This window comes from Anomaloglossus baeobatrachus, chromosome 11, assembly GCF_048569485.1.
Source record: "Anomaloglossus baeobatrachus isolate aAnoBae1 chromosome 11, aAnoBae1.hap1, whole genome shotgun sequence".
NCBI classification, from domain to species: Eukaryota; Metazoa; Chordata; class Amphibia; order Anura; family Aromobatidae; genus Anomaloglossus; species Anomaloglossus baeobatrachus.
This window is the reverse complement of record NC_134363.1, coordinates 50,488,864-50,509,157: the sequence shown is the minus strand read 5'-3', so window position 1 is coordinate 50,509,157 and position 20,294 is coordinate 50,488,864. Positions and strand designations below refer to the sequence as shown.

The 20,294-nt window shown below is 53.5% G+C and overlaps 1 protein-coding gene across 1 annotated transcript in view; it reads left to right on the top strand.

Annotated features, from left to right (window-relative positions):
• Positions 1-20,294, top strand: part of RUVBL2 (RuvB like AAA ATPase 2) — a 103,852-nt gene that overhangs the window by 27,312 nt on the left and 56,246 nt on the right. Inside the window, exons 6-7 of the mRNA XM_075327153.1 lie at positions 16,161-16,227; positions 16,461-16,567. Of these exons, the coding sequence (XP_075183268.1) occupies positions 16,161-16,227; positions 16,461-16,567 (174 nt within the window). The remainder of the gene's footprint in view (positions 1-16,160; positions 16,228-16,460; positions 16,568-20,294) is intronic.

The window sequence follows — 20,294 nt, the reverse complement described above, 5'->3', positions numbered from 1 at the left end:
AGATGGAGCTCTGGTTGAAATCCATCTATGAAGCTATCGGCGCGTCTTTTGCTCCAGCATTCGCAGCCGTATGGGCACTCCAAGCCATCTCAGCTGGTCAGGCGCAAATTGACGCACTCACACGTACGTCTGCGCCGCAGGTGGCGTCCATAACCTCTCAAACGTCGGCATTTGCGTCCTACGCTATTAATGCTGTCCTGGACTCTGCGAGCCGTACGGCGGTTGCAGCCGTCAATTCGGTGGCAATACGCAGGGCCTTGTGGCTACGGGAATGGAAGGCAGATTCGGCTTCCAAAAAGTGCTTAACTGGATTGCCATTTTCTGGCGACCGCTTGTTTGGTGAGAGATTGGATGAAATCATCAAACAATCCAAGGGAAAGGAAACATCCTTACCCCAGGCCAAACCAAAAACACCCCAACAGAGGAGGGGACAGTCGAGGTTTCGGTCCTTTCGGGGGGCGGGCAGGTCCCAATTCTCCTCGTCCAAAAGGCCTCAGAAGGATCAGAGGAACTCCGACGCATGGCGGTCCAAATCACGCCCTAAAAAGACCGCCGGAGGTGCCGCTACCAAGGCGGCTTCCTCATGACTTACGGCCTCCTCACACCGCATCCTCGGTCGGTGGCAGGCTCTCCCGCTTTTGCGACACCTGGCTGCCACAAGTAAAAGACCGTTGGGTGAGAGACATTTTGTCTCACGGTTACAGAATAGAGTTCAGCTCTCGTCCTCCGACTCGATTCTTCAGAACATCTCCGCCTCCCGAGCGAGCCGAGGCTCTTCTGCAGGCGGTGGGCATTCTGAAGGCAGAAGGAGTGGTGGTCCCGGTTCCTCTTCAGCAACAGGGTCACGGTTTCTACTCCAACCTGTTTGTGGTTCCAAAGAAGGACGGGTCTTTCCGTCCTGTTTTGGATCTAAAACTGCTCAACAAACACGCAATGACCAGGCGGTTCCGGATGGAATCCCTCCGCTCCGTCATCGCCTCAATGTCCCAAGGAGATTTCCTGGCATCAATCGACATCAAAGATGCTTATCTCCACGTACCGATTGCTCCAGAGCATCAGCGCTTCCTGCGCTTCGCCATAGGAGACGAACACCTTCAGTTCGCGGCACTGCCGTTCGGCCTGGCGACAGCCCCAAGGGTTTTCACCAAGGTCATGGCTACAGTAGTTGCGGTCCTCCACTCTCAGGGTCACTCGGTGATACCTTACTTAGACGATCTGCTGGTCAAGGCACCCTCTCAAGAGGCATGCCAACACAGCCTCAACGTTACTCTGGAGACTCTCCAGAGTTTCGGGTGGATCATCAATTTTCCAAAGTCAAATCTGACACCGGTCCAATCGCCGACATATCTTGGCATGGAGTTTCATACTCTTCCAGCGATAGTGAAGCTTCCGCTGGACAAACAGCGTTCACTACAGACAGGGGTGCAATCTCTCCTTCAAGGTCGGTCACACCCCTTGAGGCGCCTCATGCACTTCCTGGGGAAGATGGTGGCAGCAATGGAGGCAGTTCCTTTCGCGCAGTTTCACCTGCGTCCTCTTCAATGGGACATCCTACGCAAATGGGACAGGATGCCGACGTCCCTAGACAGGAATGTCTCCCTCTCTCAGGCAACCAAAGCTTCCCTTCGGTGGTGGCTTCTTCCCACCTCATTATCGAAGGGGAAATCCTTCCTACCCCCATCCTGGGCGGTGGTCACGACGGACGCGAGTCTGTCAGGGTGGGGAGCAGTTTTTCTCCACCACAGGGCTCAGGGTACGTGGACTCAGCAAGAGTCCTCACTTCAGATCAATGTTCTGGAGATCAGGGCAGTGTATCTTGCCCTAAAAGCGTTCCAGCAGTGGCTGGAAGGCAAGCAGATCCGAATTCAGTCGGACAACTCCACAGCGGTGGCTTACATCAACCACCAAGGTGGAACACGCAGTCGGCAAGCCTTCCAAGAAGTCCGGCGGATTTTGATGTGGGTGGAAGCCACGGCCTCCACCATCTCCGCAGTTCACATCCCGGGCGTAGAAAACTGGGAAGCAGACTTTCTCAGTCGCCAGGGCATGGACGCAGGGGAATGGTCCCTTCACCCGGACGTGTTTCAGGAGATCTGTTGCCGCTGGGGGATGCCGGACGTCGACCTAATGGCGTCACGGCACAACAACAAGGTCCCAACATTCATGGCTCGATCTCAAGATCACAGAGCTCTGGCGGCAGACGCCTTAGTTCAGGATTGGTCGCAGTTTCAGCTTCCTTATGTGTTTCCCCCTCTGGCACTGTTGCCCAGAGTGTTACGCAAGATCAGGGCCGACTGCCGCCGCGCCATCCTCGTCGCTCCAGACTGGCCGAGGAGGTCGTGGTACCCGGATCTGTGGCATCTCACGGTCGGCCAACCGTGGGCACTGCCAGACCGACCAGACTTGCTGTCTCAAGGGCCGTTTTTCCATCTGAATTCTGCGGCCCTCAACCTGACTGTGTGGCCATTGAGTCCTGGATCTTAGCGTCTTCAGGATTATCTCAAGAGGTCATTGCCACCATGAGACAGGCTAGGAAACCAACGTCCGCCAAGATCTACCACAGGACGTGGAAAATATTCCTGTCGTGGTGCTCTGCTCAGGGTTTCTCTCCCTGGCCATTTGCCTTGCCCACTTTTCTGTCCTTTCTTCAATCCGGATTGGAAAAGGGTTTGTCGCTAGGCTCCCTTAAGGGACAAGTCTCTGCGCTCTCTGTGTTTTTTCAGAAGCGCCTGGCCAGACTCCCACAGGTACTCACGTTCCTGCAAGGGGTTTGTCACATCGTCCCTCCTTACAAGCGTCCGTTAGAACCCTGGGATCTGAACAGGGTGCTGATGGTTCTTCAGAAACCACCGTTCGAGCCAATGAGGGATATTTCGCTCGCACGCCTTTCGCAGAAAGTGGTTTTTCTAGTAGCAGTCACTTCACTTCGGAGAGTGTCTGAGCTAGCAGCGTTGTCATGCAAAGCTCCTTTCCTGGTGTTTCACCAGGACAAGGTGGTTCTGCGTCCGGTTCCGGAATTCCTCCCTAAGGTGGTATCCCCCTTTCATCTCAATCAGGATATCTCCTTACCTTCTTTTTGCCCTCATCCAGTTCACCAGTGTGAAAAGGATTTGCACTTGTTAGATCTGGTGAGAGCACTCAGACTCTACATTTCTCGTACGGCGCCCCTGCGCCGCTCGGATGCACTCTTTGTCCTTGTCGCTGGCCAGCGTAAAGGGACACAAGCTTCCAAATCAACCCTGGCTCGGTGGATCAAGGAACCAATTCTCGAAGCTTATCGTTCCTCGGGGCTTCCGGTTCCCTCAGGGCTGAAGGCCCATTCTACCAGGGCCGTGGGAGCGTCCTAGGCCTTGCGACACCAGGCTACGGCTCAGCAGGTGTGTCAGGCAGCTACCTGGTCGAGCCTGCACACTTTCACGAAACACTATCAGGTGCATACCTATGCTTCAGCAGATGCCAGCCTAGGTAGGCAAGTCCTTCAGGCGGCGGTTGCCCACCTGTAGGACGGAGCCGTTACGGCTCTATTATGAGGTATTATTTACCCACCCAGGGACTGCTTTTGGACGTCCCAATTGTCTGGGTCTCCCAATGGAGCGCCAAAGAAGGGAATTTTGTTTACTTACCGTAAATTCCTTTTCTTCTAGCTCCAATTGGGAGACCCAGCACCCGCCCCTGTTTTTGTGTACACATGTTGTTCACGTTGAATGGTTTCAGTTCTCTGATATTCCTTCGGATTGAATTTACTTTAAACCAGTTTATAATTTTTTCCTCCTTCTTGCTTTTGCACCAAAACTGAGGAGCCCGTGGCAGCACGGGGGGTGTATAGGCTGAAGGGGAGGGGCTTTACACTTTTAGTGTAATACTTTGTGTGGCCTCCGGAGGCATAGCTATACACCCCAATTGTCTGGGTCTCCCAATTGGAGCTAGATGAAAAGGAATTTACGGTAAGTAAACAAAATTCCCTTCTTTTTTTTTTGTTTTTCACCAAGACTAGGTAGTTCTCCGTCCGACCCCGGACTTTCTTCCTAAGGTGGTCTCTCCCTTCCACCTTAACCAGGATATTTCCTTGCCTTCCTTCTGTCCGGCCCCTGTTCATCGCTTTGAGAAAGCGCTGCATACTCTAGATCTGGTGCGGGCGCTCTGGATCTATGTGTCTCGCACCGCTGCTCTTAGGCGGTGCACCTCTCTTTTTGTGCTAACCACAGGTCGGCGTAAGGGCCTCTCTGCTTCTAAGCCGACCTTAGCCCGTTGGATCAGATCGACCATTTTGGATGCCTACCAGAGTACTCAGGTGCCTCCCCCGCCGGGGATCAAGGCACACTCGACCAGAGCTGTCGGTGCCTCTTGGGCTTTTAGGCACCAGGCTACGGCTCAACAAGTCTGTCAGGCTGCCACTTGGACTAGCCTGCATACCTTTTCAAAGCACTACCAAGTGCATGCTCATGCTTCGGCAGATGCGAGCTTGGGCAGACTCATCCTTCAGGCGGCTGTCGCCCATTTGTGAAGTTAGGTTCTGCCTACTTCTTAGTTTTTTCTGTTTATTCCCACCCAGGGACTGCTTTGGAATGTCCCATGGTCTGGGTCTCCCAAAGGAACGATAAAGAAAAAGAGAATTTTGTTACCGTAAATTCTTTTTCTTATAGTTCCGTATTGGGAGACCCAGCACCCTCCCTGTTGCCTGTTGGCAATTTTCTTGTTTTGTGTGTTATCACCGGTTGTTGTCGTGGACAGAGTCTCCGGTTGTTCCGGTTCTTACTCGGTTCTACTTGTGGGTGGCTATTCTCCTTCAGCTTTTGCACTAAACTGGCTAGGACTGGCTACCAGGGGGTGTATAAGCTCAGAGGGAGGAGCTACACTTTTTAGTGTAGTACTTTGTGTGTCCTCCGGAGGCAGAAGCTAAACACCCATGGTCTGGGTCTCCCAATACGGAACTATAAGAAAAAGAATTTACGGTAAGTAAACAAAATTCTCTTTTTCGCTACCTAAACACCTCTCCATTGGGAGACCCAGACAATTGGGGTGTATAGCTTCTGCCTCCGGAGGCCACACAAAGTATTACACTTTAAAAGTGTAACCCCTCCCCTCTGCCTATACACCCTCCCGTGCATCACGGGCTCCTCAGTTTTATGCTTTGTGTGGAAGGAGGCACACATCCACTCATGCATTCTCAACTTAGTTATGTCGGTTGGAAGAAAAGAGGGCCCCCACGGGGCCCCCGGCATGTTCCCTTCTCACCCCACTATGTCGGCGGTGTTGTTAAGGTTGAGGTACCCATTGCGGGTACGGAGGCTGGAGCCACATGCCGTCTCCTTCACCATCCCTTATGCGGCTCTGGGAGAAGTGGGATCCAGAGCGGTCATCCATTTGCTGGGACCGTGCTCCATCCGCAGCCCCTGGTGGAACCTGCCGGACCGGAGCCTCTTCAACCTCAGGGACCGGGCCCTGCAACTTAAAGGTACTCTGTGTCCCCATAGGGGACTGTGCAGGGAGCGTACCTTCTTCCCGGAAGCCGCGGTAGTTGTGAAATTGAGGAGGCCGGTGGACTTCCGCGCCGACCGTGCCTGCTTGTCGGGCGCGGCCTCAAATTTAGTCCCCGGCTTCACCGTGGCCTAGTCGCGAAAATCCCGCCCCCGGGCCTGTCTGTCAGGGGTAAGGGCGGGATTACCGACATGATGTCGGATGTGAGGGCTGGAGCATCCTGCATGTCTTCCTCCCCCCTCACTGACCACTGTGGGGACCCCAGATTCCCGCTCTTTGCTGGCGCCACCCTTGGCCCCACTCCTCCCCTGAGAGCTCCGGTGGCCATTTTCTGGCATTCTGCCGGTGGATGCTTCTCAGTGAAGCAGCTCTACAGCTCCGGGGGATCCACGACAGGGAATCTGGAGGACACACTCCGCTCGTTAGCGGTCGGTAAGCCACACCGGTCACCCGGTGCTGGTCCCCCTAGGGTGCCGGAATAGATAGATATATATATAGATAGATAGATAGATACATATATATATACACATATACAATATCTATGTGTGTGTATCTGTTCGGAAAGGCTGTATACCCTTTTCCCATATACCCTCAGTGGTCACTCTCCTAGGAGACAACAGCATGTCGTCCACAAGGAGCAAAGCTACTAAGGCACAGGTTTTTTTCGCGGCCTGTACCTCTTGTGGGGCTATGTTGCCTGCGGGTTCCACCTACCCTCACTGTGATCAATGCTCGACTCCTGCCACGCTTGTTCAGCCGGAGCCTCGGGCACTGGTGGGCCCCTCGGCTCATGTAGATCCCCCTGCTCCCCCTGAGCAGGCTGCAGGGACAGAGTCACCGGTGTTGGCCTCTTTTGCTGAGAAACTCTGTCACTTTCCCAATCCATTGCACTGTCTATGGACAAATGGTCTTCTAAACTCCTTGAGGCATTGCAGTCCAGACCGGACCTTCCACAGGCCCCGGCCCCTGTTAGCTTGTCTCCTCCAGGCCCCTCTCGGTCCGCGCCGCAGCGCGCTCCCAGGTTGGCCCCTAGGTCTCAGGCGGAGGACTCCTGCCCGGACCGCAGTCCCAGACCGGCTAAGCGGTCTCGCTGGGACTCTTCCCCGACTTCCTCACGCTGCTCGGGATCCCAGCTTGAGGACTCTCAGGAAGACGAGGCGGACGTGGGAGCTCAGGGCTCTGACCCTGACTTCGCCCTTAACCTTGATACACCTGAAGGGGACACTTTAGTAAATGATCTTATCTCGTCCATCAACCAGGTGTTAGATCTCTCTCCCCCGCCGCCTCCTACTGTAGAGGAGTCGGCGTCTCAGCAGGAGAAACACCAGTTTCGGTTCCCCAAACGTACATGTAGTGCGTTTTTCGATCACTCTAACTTCAGAGACGCTGTCCAGAAGCCCAGAGCGGTTCCGGACAAGCGCTTTACTAAGCGCCTCACTGACACGCGTTACCCCTTCCCCTCTGAACTTGTTAAGGGTTGGGCTCAATGTCCCAGGTGGATCCTCCAGTCTCTAGATTGGCGGCTAGATCCGTGGTATCGGTTGCAGATGGCTCATCGCTAAAGGATGCCACTGACAGGCAGATAGAGCTCCTGGTGAAGTCCATCTATGAGGCCACGGGCGCGTCTTTTGCCCCGGCCTTTGCAGCCGTGTGGGCACTCCAAGCTATCTCAGCTTGTCTGGCTGAGATTAATGCTGTCACACGTAATTCTGCTCCGCAAGTTGCGTCTTTGACTTCTCAAGCGTCAGCTTTTTCTTCCTACGCCATGAACGCAGTCCTAGACTCTGCTAGCCGTACAGCTGTGGCATCCGCTAACTCTGTGGCAGTCCGCAGGGCTATGTGGCTGCGCGAATGGAAGGCAGACTCGGCCTCCAAGAGGTTCTTAACCGGTTTGCCGTTTTCTGGCGACCGCTTGTTTGGCGAACGATTGGATGAGATTATTAAGGAATCCAAGGGAAAGGACTCCTCCTTACCCCAGTCCAAACCTAAGAGACCTCAGCAACGGAAAATACAATCGAGGTTTCGGTCCTTTCGTCCCTCCGCCAAGCCCCAATCCTCTTCGTCCAGCAGGCCGGAGAAAGGCCAGAGGAACTCCTATGCGTGGCGGTCCAAGTCACGCCCCCAAAAGGCCGCAGGAGGCACTGCCTCCAAGGCGGCCTCCTCATGACTCTCGGCATCCCCTAACCGCATCCTCGGTCGGTGGCAGGCTCTCCCACTTTGGCGACGCCTGTTGGCCACATGTTCAAGACCGATGGGTGAGAGACATTCTGTCTCACGGTTACAGGATAGAGTTCAGCTCTCGTCCTGCGGCTCGTTTCTTCAGAACCTCTCCGCCCCCCGCTCAGGCCGACACACTTTTTCAGGCAGTGGACGCTCTGAAGACACAAGGAGTTGTGATCCCCGTTCCCCTTCAGGAACGTGGTCGCGGCTTTTACTCCAACTTGTTCGTGGTGCCAAAAAAGGACGGATCATTCCGTCCCGTTTTGGACCTCAAGCTACTCAACAGACATGTGAGCACCAGACTGTTTCGGATGGAATCTCTCCGCTCGGTCATCGCCTCGATGTCACAAGGAGACTTCCTAGCATCGATCGACATCAAGGATGCTTATCTCCACGTGCCGATCGCACCCGAACATCAACGCTTCTTGCGTTTCGCCATCGGGGACGAACACCTTCAGTTCGTGGCATTGCCTTTCGGCCTGGCGACAGCCCCACGGGTGTTCACCAAAGTCATGGCATCCGTTGTGGCGGTCCTACACTCTCAGGGCCACTCGGTGATTCCCTACTTAGACGGTCTCCTAGTCAGGGCCCCTTCTCGGGTGGCGTGTCAACACAGCCTTACCGTCGCTCTGGCGACTCTCCAGCAGTTCGGGTGGATCATCAACTTCCCGAAATCCAAGTTGACACCGACCCAATCACTGACTTACCTCGGGATGGAGTTTCATACACAGTCAGCGGTAGTCAAGCTACCGCGGGACAAACAGCTTTCTCTGCAGGCAGGGGTGCAATCTCTTCTTCGGGGTCAGTCACACCCCTTAAGGCGCCTCATGCACTTCCTGGGGAAGATGGTGGCAGCGATGGAGGCAGTGCCGTTCGCGCAATTCCATCTGCGGCCACTCCAATGGGACATTCTCTGCAATTGGGACAGGAGGTCGGCTTCCCTCGACAGGAACGTCTCTTTCCCTTGCAACCAAGACGTCACTTCAGTGGTGGCTCCTTCCCAATTCTCTATTGCAGGGAAAATCCTTCCTACCCCCAACCTGGGCTGTGGTCACCACGGACGCGAGCCTGTCAGGGTGGGGAGCGGTTTTTCTCCACCACAGGGCTCAGGGAACCTGGACTCCGATAGTCATCCCTTCAGATCAATGTTCTGGAGATAAGGGCAGTGTATCTAGCCCTATTGGCTTTCCATCGGTGGCTGGAGGGCAGGCAGATCCGTATCCAGTCGGACAACGCCACTGCCGTCGCATACATCAACCACCAAGGCGGCACTCGCAGTCGTCAAGCCTTCCAGGAAGTCCGGCGGATTCTGCAGTGGGTGGAAGCCACAGCCTCCACCATCTCCGCAGTTCACATCCCGGGCGTAGAAAACTGGGAAGCAGATTTTCTCAGTCATCAGGGCATGGATGCCTGGGAATGGTCTCTGCACCCAGAAGTGTTTTGAGAGATCTGTCGCCGCTGGGGAACGCCGGACGTCGATCTCATGACGTCACGACACAACAACAAGGTCCCGGCATTCATGGCACGGTCTCAGTATCAGAGCTCTGGCGGCGGACGCGTTAGTTCAGGATTGGTCGCAGTTTCGACTGCCTTATGTGTTTCCTCCTCTGGCGATGCTGCCCAGAGTGTTACGCAAGATCAGGTCCGACTGCCATCGCGCCATTCTCGTCGCTCCAGACTGGCCGAGGCGGTCGTGGTACCCGGATCTGTGGCATCTCACGGTGGGTCAACCATGGGCGCTTCCAGACCGCCCAGACTTGCTGTCACAAGGCCCGTTTTTCCATCTGAATTCTGTGGCCCTCAACCTGACTGTGTGGCCATTGAGTCCTGGCTCCTAGCGTCTTCAGGGTTATCTCAGGATGTCATTGCCACCATGAGACAGGCCAGGAAGCCAACGTCCGCCAAGATCTATTACAGGTCTTGGCAAATCTTCTTATCCTGGTGCTCTGATAACTGTTTCCCTCCATGGCCGTTTGCCTTACCCACTTTTCTTTCATTCCTTCAGTCCGGAATGGACAAGGGTTTGTCACTCGGCTCTCTCAAGGGCCAAGTATCGGCGCTCTCAGTATTTTTTCAAAAGCGCCTAGCCAGGTTTCCGCAGGTCCGCACGTTCCTGCAGGGAGTTTGCCACATAGTCCCACCTTACAAGCGTCCGCTGGAACCCTGGGATCTTAACAGGGTGCTAACGGCTCTTCAGAAACCACCTTTCGAGCCGCTGCGGGATGTCTCTTTATCACGTCTTTCGCAGAAGGTGGCCTTTCTAGTGGCAGTCACATCACTCCGGAGAGTGTCTGAGCTAGCAGCGCTGTCATGCAAAGCCCCCTTCCTGGTGTTTCACCAGGATAAGGTGGTTCTGCGTCCGGTCCCGGATTTTCTCCCTAAGGTGGTATCTCCTTTTCATCTCAATCAGGATATCTCCTTGCCTTTATTTTGCCCTAATCCAATTCACCAATGTGAAAAGGATTTGCACTCTTTGGATCTGGTGAGAGCACTCCGACTCTACGTGTCGCGCACGGCGCCCCTGCGTCGTTCAGATGCGCTCTTTGTCCTTGTCGCTGGCCAGCGTAAGGGTTCGCAGGCTTCCAAGTCAACCTTGGCTCGGTGGATCAAGGAACCGATTCTTGAAGCCTACCGTTCTTCTGGGCTTCCGCTTCCTTCAGGGCTGAAAGCCCATTCTACCAGAGCCGTGGGTGCGTCCTGGGCATTGCGGCAGCGGGCTACGGCTCAGCAGGTGTCAGGCAGCTACGTGGTCTAGTCTGCACACTTTCACGAAGCACTATCAAGTGCATAGCTATGCTTCGGCAGACACCAGTCTAGGTAGGCGAGTCCTTCAGGCGGCGGTTGCCCACCTGTAAGAGGGGGCCGTTTCGGCTCTTTCTATTGAGGTATTCTTTTACCCACCCAGGGACTGCTCTTGGACGTCCCAATTGTCTGGGTCTCCCAATGGAGCGACAAAGAAGGGAATTTTGTTTACTTACCGTAAATTCCTTTTCTTTGTCGCTCCATTGGGAGACCCAGACAATTGGGTGTATAGCTTCTGCCTCCGGAGGCCACACAAAGTATTACACTTTAAAAAGTGTAACCCCTCCCCTCTGCCTATACACCCTCCCGTGCATCACGGGCTCCTCAGTTTTATGCTTTGTGTGGAAGGAGGCACACATCCACTCATGCTTTCTCATTTTAGTTAATCGGTTGGAAGAAAAGAGGGCCCTCACGGGGCCCCCGGCATGTTCCCTTCTCACCCCACTACGTCGGCGGTGTTGTTAAGGTTGAAGTACTCATTGCGGGTACAAAGGCCGGAGCCTCATGCCGTCTCCTTCACCATCCCTTAGCGGCTCTGGGAGAAGTGGGATCCTGACCGGTCATCCATTTACTGGGACCGTGCTCCCTCCGCAGCCCCTGTGGGAATCTGCCGGACAGGAGTCTGTTCATCCTCAGGGACCGGGCCCTGCATCTCTAAGGTACTCTGTGTCCCCATGGGGACTGTGCAGGGAGCGCCTTCTTCCCGGACGCTGCAGCAGCTGCTGATTTGAGAAGACCGGCGGACTTCCGCGCCGACCGCGCCTGCTTGTCGGCCGCGGTCTTAAATTTAGTCCCCGGCTTCATCGCGGCCTAGTAGCAAAAATCCCGCCCCCGGGCCTGCCTGTCAGGGGTAAGGGCGGGACTGCCGACCTGACGTCGGATGTGAGGGCCGGAGCATCCTGTATGTTTCCTCCCCCCTCACTGATCACTGTGGGGACCCCAGATTCCCACACTTTCCTAGCGCCGCCCACGGCTCCACTCCTCCCCTGAGAGCTCCGGCAGCCATTTTTTGGCATTCTGCCGGTGGAGGATTATCAGGGAAGAGCTCTGCAGCTCTGGGAGACCTAAGGCAGGGAATCTGGAGGACACACACTCCGCTTTTTAGCGGTCGGTAAGCCACACCGGTCACCCGGTGCTGGTCCCCCTAGGGTGCCGAAATAGATACGTATTTATATATATATATATTTCTGTTCGGTCGGGCTGTATACCCTTTCCCATATACCCTCAGTGATCACTCTCCTAGGAGACAACAGCATGTCGTCCACAAGGAGCAAAGGTGCTAAGGCACAGGGTTTTTTTGCGGCCTGTACCTCTTGTGGGGCTATGTTACCTGCGGGTTCCACCTACCCTCACTGTGAGCAATGCTCGACCCCTGTTTCGCTTGCTCAGCCGGAGCCTCGGTCACTAGTGGGCCCCTCGGCTCATGTAGACCCCCCTGCTCCCCCTGTCCAGGCGGCAGGGACAGAGTTTGCCTCTTTTGCTGAGAAACTCTCTGAGTCACTTTCACAATCCATGGCTCAGTCTATGGACAAATAGTCTGCCAAGCTGCTTGAAGCTTTGCAGTCCAGACCGGTCCTTACACAGGTCCCGGCCCCTGTTGGATCGTCGCCTCCAGGCCCCTCTCGGTCCGCGCCGCAGCGCGCTCCCAGGTTGGGCCCTAGGTCTCACGTGGAGGACTCCTGCCCGGACCACAGTCCTAGACAGGCTAAGCGGGCGTGCTGGGAATCTTCCCCGACTTCTTCACGCTGCTCGGGTTCCCAGCTTGAGGACTCGCTGGAGGACGAGGCGGACGTCGCAGCTCAGGGCTCTGACCCTGACGTCGCCCTCAACCTTGATACACCTGAAGGGGACGCCTTAAGATCATTTACTATCTCGTCCATCAACCAGGTGTTAGATCTCTCTCCCCCGCCGCCTCCTGTAGAGGAGTCGGCTTCTCAGCAGGAGAAACACCAGTTTCGGTTCCCCAAACGTACACGGAGTGCGTTTTTCGATCACTCTAACTTCAGAGATGCTGTCCAGAAGCCCAGAGCGGTTCCGGACAAGCGCTTTACTAAGCGCCTCACTGACACGCGTTATCCCTTCCCCTCTGACGTAGTTAAGGGTTGGGCTCAATGTCCCAAGGTGGATCCTCCAGTCTCTAGGCTGGCGGCTAGATCTGTGGTATCGGTTGCAGATGGCTCATCGCTAAAAGATGCCACTGACAGGCAGATAGAGCTCCTGGTGAAATCCATCTATGAAGCCACGGGCGCGTCTTTTGCCTCGGCCTTTGCAGCCGTGTGGACACTCCAAGCTATCTCAGCTTGTCTGGCTGAGATTAATGCGGTCACACGTAATTCTGCTCCGCAGGTTGCGTCTTTGACTTCTCAAGCGTCAGCTTTTTCTTCCTACGCCATGAACGCAGTCCTAGACTCTGCTAGCCGTACAGCGGTGGCATCCGCTAATTCTGTGGCAGTCCGCAGGGCCATGTGGCTGCGCGAATGGAAGGCAGACTCGGCCTCCAAGAGGTTCTTAACCGGTTTGCCGTTTTCTGGCGACCGCTTGTTTGGCGAACGATTGGATGAGATTATTAAGGAATCCAAGGGAAAGGACTCCTCCTTACCCCAGTCCAAACCTAAGAGACCTCAGCAACGAAAAATACAATCAAGGTTTCGGTCCTTTTGTCCCTCCGCCAAGCCCCAATCCTCTTCGTCCAGCAGGCCGGAGAAAGGCCAGAGGAACTCCTATGCTTGGCGGTCCAAGTCACACCCCCAAAAGGCCGCAGGAGGCACTGCCTCCAAGGCGGCCTCCTCATGACTCTCGGCATCCCAGAGCCGCATCCTCGGTCGGTGGCAGGCTCTCCCACTTTTGCGACGCCTGGTGGCCACATGTTCAAGACCGATGGGTGAGAGACATTCTGTCTCACGGTTACAGGATAGAGTTCAGCTCTCGTCCTCCGACTCGTTTCTTCAGAACCTCTCCGCCCCCCGCTCGGGCCGACGCACTTTTTCAGACAGTGGACGCTCTGAAGACAGAAGGAGTTGTGATCCCCGTTCCCCCTCAGGAACGTGGTTGCGGCTTTTACTCCAACTTGTTCGTGGTGCCAAAGAAGGACGGATCATTCCGTCCCGTTCTGGACCTCAAACTACTCAACAGACATGTGAGCACCAGACGGTTTCGGATGGAATCTCTCCGCTCGGTCATCGCCTCGATGTCACAAGGAGACTTCCTAGCATCGATCGACATCCCCTTGAGGCGCCTCATGCACTTCCTGGGGAAGATGGTGGCAGCGATGGAGGCAGTGCCGTTCGCGCAATTCCATCTGCGGCCACTCCAATGGGACATTCTCCACAAATGGGACAGGAGGTCGACTTCCCTCGACAGGAACGTCTCTTTCACTTGCAACCAAGACGTCTCTTCAGTGGTGGCTCCTTCCCAATTCTCTATCGCAAGGAAAATCCTTACAAGCGTCCGCTGGAACCCTGGGACCTTAACAGGGTGCTAACGGCTCTTCAGAAACCACCTTTCGAGCCGCTGCGGGATGTCTCTTTATCACGTCTTTCGCAGAAGGTGGCATTTCTAGTGGCAGTTACATCACTCCGAAGAGTGTCGGAGCTTGCAGCGCTGTCATGCAAAGCCCCCTTCCTGGTGTTTCACCAGGATAAGGTGGTTCTGCGTCCTGTCCCGGAATTCTCCCTAAGGTGGTATCTCCTTTTCATCAGGCGGCGGTTGCCCACCTGTAAGAGGGGACGTTTCGGCTCTTTTTTATCGAGGTATTCTTTTACCCACCCAGGGACTGCTTTTGGACGTCCCAATTGTCTGGGTCTCCCAATGGAGCGACAAAGAAGAAGGGAATTTTGTTTACTTACCGTAAATTCCTTTTCTTCTAGCTCCTATTGGGAGACCCAGCACCTGCCCCTGTTCCTTTCGGGCTGGTTGTTCTTTTGTGTACACATGTTGTTCATGTTGAATTGTTCTTTTGGTTCATGGTTTTCAGTTCTCCGAACATCCTTCGGATTGAATTTACCCTAGACCAATTTATAAGTTTTCTCCTTCCTGCTTTTGCACCAAAACTGAGGAGCCCGTGGTCCACGGGAGGGTGTATAGGCAGAGGGGAGGGGTTACACTTTTTAAAGTGTAATACTTTGTGTGGCCTCCGGAGGCAGAAGCTATACACCCAGTTGTCTGGGTCTCCCAATAGGAGCTAGAAGAAAAGGAATTTACGGTAAGTAAACAAAATTCCCTTTTTTTTCAGCCTTTTCTGACTAATTAAGACCCTCCCCAAACTTGTGAACAGCACTCATACTTGGTCAACATGGGAAAGACAAAGGAGCATTCCAAGGCCATCAGAGACAAGATCGTGGAGGGTCACAAGGCTGGCAAGGGGTACAAAACCCTTTCCAAGGAGTTGGGCCTACCTGTCTCCACTGTTGGGAGCATCATCCGGAAGTGGAAGGCTTATGGAACTACTGTTAGCCTTCCACGGCCTGGACAGCCTTTGAAAGTTTCCACCCGTGCCGAGGCCAGGCTTGTCCGAAGAGTCAAAGCTAACCCAAGGACAACAAGGAAGGAGCTCCGGGAAGATCTCATGGCAGTGGGGACATTGGTTTCAGTCAATACCATAAGTAACGTACTCCACCGCAATGGTCTCCGTTCCAGACGAGCCCGTAAGGTACTTTTACTTTCAAAGCGTCATGTCAAGGCTCGTCTACAGTTTGCTCATGATCACTTGGAGGACTCTGAGACAGACTGGTTCAAGGTTCTCTGGTCTGATGAGACCAAGATCGAGATCTTTGGTGCCAACCACACACGTGACGTTTGGAGACTGGATGGCACTGCATACGACCCCAAGAATACCATCCCTACAGTCAAGCATGGTGGTGGCAGCATCATGCTGTGGGGCTGTTTCTCAGCCAAGGGGCCTGGCCATCTGGTCCGCATCCGTGGGAAGATGGATAGCACGGCCTACCTGGAGATTTTGGCCAAGAACCTCCGCTCCTCCATCAAGGATCTTAAGATGGGTCGTCATTTCATCTTCCAACAAGACAACGACCCAAAGCACACAGCCAAGAAAACCAAGGCCTGGTTCAAGAGGGAAAAAATCAAGGTGTTGCAGTGGCCTAGTCAGTCTCCTGACCTTAACCCAATTGAAAACTTGTGGAAGGAGCTCAAGATTAAAGTCCACATGAGACACCCAAAGAACCTAGATAACTTGGAGAAGATCTGCATGGAGGAGAGGGCCAAGATAACTCCAGAGACCTGTGCCGGCCGGATCAGGTCTTATAAAAGACGATTATTAGCTGTAATTGCAAACAAGGGTTATTCCACAAAATACTAAACCTAGGGGTTGAATAATAAATGACCCACACTTTTATGTTGAAAATTTATTAAAATTTAAGTGAGCAACATAACTTGTTGGTTTGTAAGATTTATGCATCTGTTAATAAATCCTGCTCTTGTTTGAAGTTTGCAGGCTCTAACTTATTTGCATCTTATCAAACCTGCTAAATCTGCAGGGGGTTGAAGACTACTTGTAGGCACTGTATATACTGTATATACACACACAATATTGCAGCTGGGTTACACAGGCTTCCTGAAACTGGAAAACCCCTTTTAAGTATTTTTTGTCATTGCTTGTGAACGTATTGAATGTTTTTTTTGTTTTTTTTTGTTTTTTTCCCCAGGGAGGAAACAGAAATCATTGAAGGAGAAGTTGTAGAGGTGCAGATTGACAGACCAGCTACAGGAACAGTGAGTGATCAAAATATATATACATTTTTATATTATGTATCACCTTTTTATAAAGTCTGGAGGGATTGTAATTGGGATTTGGTTGTCTTTGGACTGAGAGTGGATCACCAATGTGTGTGTTGCCTACATTTCGATTCACCCCCTTGTGGAATCGCAAACCTCACCCATGATTATATTAAAGCCCCCATGTGCAGCCTTGAGCATTTATTTTGGCCTTCTCTCCTATCTTGTAGGGTGCCAAAGTTGGTAAATTGACCTTGAAAACAACAGAGATGGAAACCATTTATGACCTGGGCACGAAGATGATTGAATCCCTCACGAAGGAAAAGGTCCAGTCTGGGTAAGAGGAAAATCCATTTATACAATTCTCGGTGTTCGTCGTCGGCTTAACTTATAAACTGCAGCATTAGAGGATAATGGGGTTGTGCGGTCATGCTTGGGGCGGCCATACCATTGCCGCAACCAGTGCAGCCGCACGGGGGCCAAACATATTTCGTGCACGAGTCCTATTGGAAAAAAAAAAATGCCTCAGCCCCTATTTTTTCTATATTGCAACTGCTGAAATGTTGGCAAATATTTTAGCAACTTGTATTTAAGACTTGGCGTTTGTTATCAGTCCCGGACGACAAATTTATCATAAGCCAAAAATGTTGTTAATGCCAACATTTTTTGCAGCTGGAAGTTGCACTAAAGGCCTATGTGCACGCAACGACATCGCTAACGAGATGCCGTTGGGGGTCACAGAATTCGTGACGCACATCCGGCCTCGTTAGCGACGTTGTTGCGTGTGACACGTACGAGCGACCGCTACCCATCAAAATTACCATATCGCTGATCGTTGACACGTCGTTCATTTTCATACTATCGTTGCTTGTGCAGGACGCAGGTTGTTTGTCGTTCCTGAGGCAGCACACATCGCTACGTGTGACACCCCGGGAACGACGAAAAACAGCGTAACTGCGTCCTCCGGCAACGAGGTGGGCGTGACTTTCCTTCGGCTGCTTTCCGCCCCTCCGGTTCTATTGGCCGCCTGCCTTGTGACGCCGCACGAACCGCCCCCCTTACAAAAGAGGCAGTTCGCCGGCCACAGCGATGTCTCTAGGCAGTTAAGTATCTCTGACGGGGACTAACGATATTGTGCGCCACGGGCAGCGATTTGCCCATGACATACAAACGACGGGGTCGGGTGCGATCGGCAGTGGCATCGCTAGCGATGTCACTGTGTGTAACTGGGCCATTAGTTTATTAATAATCTTACACCTAATGAATTTAGCGCATCTTACTCTGAAATGCCAGTTTTGATTAATCCGGACCTTTAATATATTGTTTTATTTTATATGCAGTCTGCAGTCATAAGTAAAATCATACATATACATGTATTTCTTCAGCGCTCTATTGGGAGACCCAGACGATTGGGGTATAGCTACTGCCCTCCGGAGGCCACACAAAGCACTACACTAAAAAGTGCAAGGCCCCTCCCCTTCTGGCTATACCCCCCCGTGGTATCACGGGTACTCCAGTTTTCAAGCTTTGTGCGAAGGAGGTCAGACATTCCATGCATAGCTCCACAGATTTTAGTCAGCAGTAGCTGCTGACTATTTCGGATGGAAGAAAAGAGGGCCCATATAGGGTTCCCAGCATGCTCCCTTCTCACCCGTAGATGGTGTTGTAAGGTTGAGGTACCTATTGCTGGTACAGGGGCTGGAGCCCCACATGCTGTTTTCCTTCCACATCCCCTTGTAGGGCTCTGTGGAAGTGGGATCCTGCCGGCCTCAAAGCTCTGACGCCGGGCTCCATCCACAGACCCATAGCACCTGGTGGATGCCGAGCAGGAGTACCATCAGGGACAAGGCCCTGCATCATACAGGTACTCTGTGTCCCCGGCAGGCACAGACACACTCCGGGCTGGCTGGGTGTTGTAGTGCGCCGGGGACCGTAACGCTAGAGCTAGTGTTCCTACAGTTTAACTGGGGGATTTTTTTCTGTGTTGTGGGAACGCAGCGCCGACCCCCGCTGGACCGGCGGCGCTGCTGTGACTTTTAGTTCGCCGGGGACACGCCGACCGCGCTTTTACGGCGGTGGCGTTTATAAATCTAGTCCCCGGCTTTTGCGGCCTAGGACGCCGGCAGCTCCGATTCGTTCCCGCCCCCACCCTGTCAATCAGGGTAGGGGAGAGACGCTGTTTCACGGCAGCGACGAGGGCTGGAGCCTGATTTACATGCTCCAGCCCTCTCACTAGGCACAGAGGGAAGCAGGCTTCCCGCTCTTAGTCAGGAACGCCCAGGGCCCGCCCCCCCTCCTCTCTCAGGACGCCGGCAGCCATTACATGCATGTCTGGCTGGAGGAAGGACGCAAGGCTCTGGGAGACCTGGACTAGGGGGCTTTGGAGATCACACACCCGCTCTTAAGCGGGCGGTAAGCGGCTTTTCAGCTGGCCCCTCTAGTGCCTCAGTGTGTATTAGTGTACTGTGTCACTGGACATATATATATTTCCTTATTGCTTGCACTGTGAGGTCGCTTCCTGGCTGTATACCCAGATCGCTCTGAGGAGGCAGCAACATGTCATCCACAAAACGCAAGGCTGCCAAGGCTAGGGCTGTGTACACTGCGTGTGCTGCATGTGGGGCTGCTCTACCAGCAGGCTCCAAGGACCCCCATTGTGTGCAATGCTCAGATCCGGTGCTGCTTCGCCAGCCGGAGTCAGGAGAGATAGTGACCCAGGCTGAGACGCCTGTAAGTCCTGCCCCGGTGTCAGGGACAGACTTTGCAGTTTTTGCTGATAATATGTCTGTGACTATGGCAAAAATCCTTGAAACTTTGCAATCCATGCCTGGGGCTCAGTCTATGGACACGGCGAGGTCTCTGTCCTCTAATCCCCCTCAGTTGGATTTAATCCAGACTGCAAGGGGGTCCCCGGCTTCACAGGCTGAGTATTATGACTCAGATGATAGCCTCAGCCACCCTAAGCGGGCTCGCTGGGAAAGACCCTCAACGTCATCACACTGCTCAGGGTCTCAGCGCAATCAGTCGCTCTGTGATGCGTCTGATGAGAGTGATCAGGAGTCTTATCCTGGAACCCCTCTCAATCTGGATACCCCGGATGGGGACGCCATGGTAAACGAGCTTATCTCAGCCATCAATAGACTGTTGGATATTTCTCCCCCAGCCCCTTCTGCAGAGGAGGCAGCTGCAGAGCAGGAGAAGTTTCGTTTTCTCTATCCCAAGCGTAAATTAAGTGCTTTCTTGGATCACTCTGACTTCAGAGAGTCAATCCAGAAACACGACGCTCATCCAGAAAGGCGTTTCTCTAAACGTTCTAAGGATACACGTTTTCCTTTCCCCCCTGATGTGGTCAAGCGCTGGACCCAGTGTCCAAAAGTTGACCCCCCGATTTCCAAACTTGCAGCTAGATCCATAGTTGCAGTGGAGGATGGCGCTTCACTTAAGGATGCCAATGACAGACAGATGGACCTCTGGTTAAAATCTGTCTATGAAGCTATCGGCGCATCGTTTGCTCCAGCATTCGCAGCCGTATGGGCACTCCAAGCTATTTCAGCAGGGTTAGCAAAAGTGGATGCTATCTTACATCCAGCGGTGCCGCAAGTGGCGTCCCTTACCTCGCAGATGTCCGCGTTTGCATCTTACGCTATCAATGCGGTCCTAGAATCTACCAGCCGCACCTCAATGGCGTCCGCCAATTCGGTAGTTTTGCGCAGAGCCTTGTGGTTAAAGGACTGGAAAGCAGATGCTGGTTCCAAAAAATGTTTAACCAGCCTGCCTTTATCTAGAGATAGACTGTTTGGCGAGCCATTGGCTGACATCATTAAACAGTCCAAGGGTAAAGACTCTTCTTTGCCCCAGCCCAGATCAAGCAAACCTCAGCAGAAAAAATGGCAGCAGAGGTTTCAGTCCTTTCGAGGTTCGGGCAAGACACAATTCTCCTCGTCCAAAGGGACTCAGAGGACGCAAAGAAGCTCAGATTCCTGGCGGGCTCACGCGCGCCCCAAGAAAGCAAATGGAGGAACCGCTTCCAAAGCGGCTACCTCATGACTTCCAGCTCCCCCCCT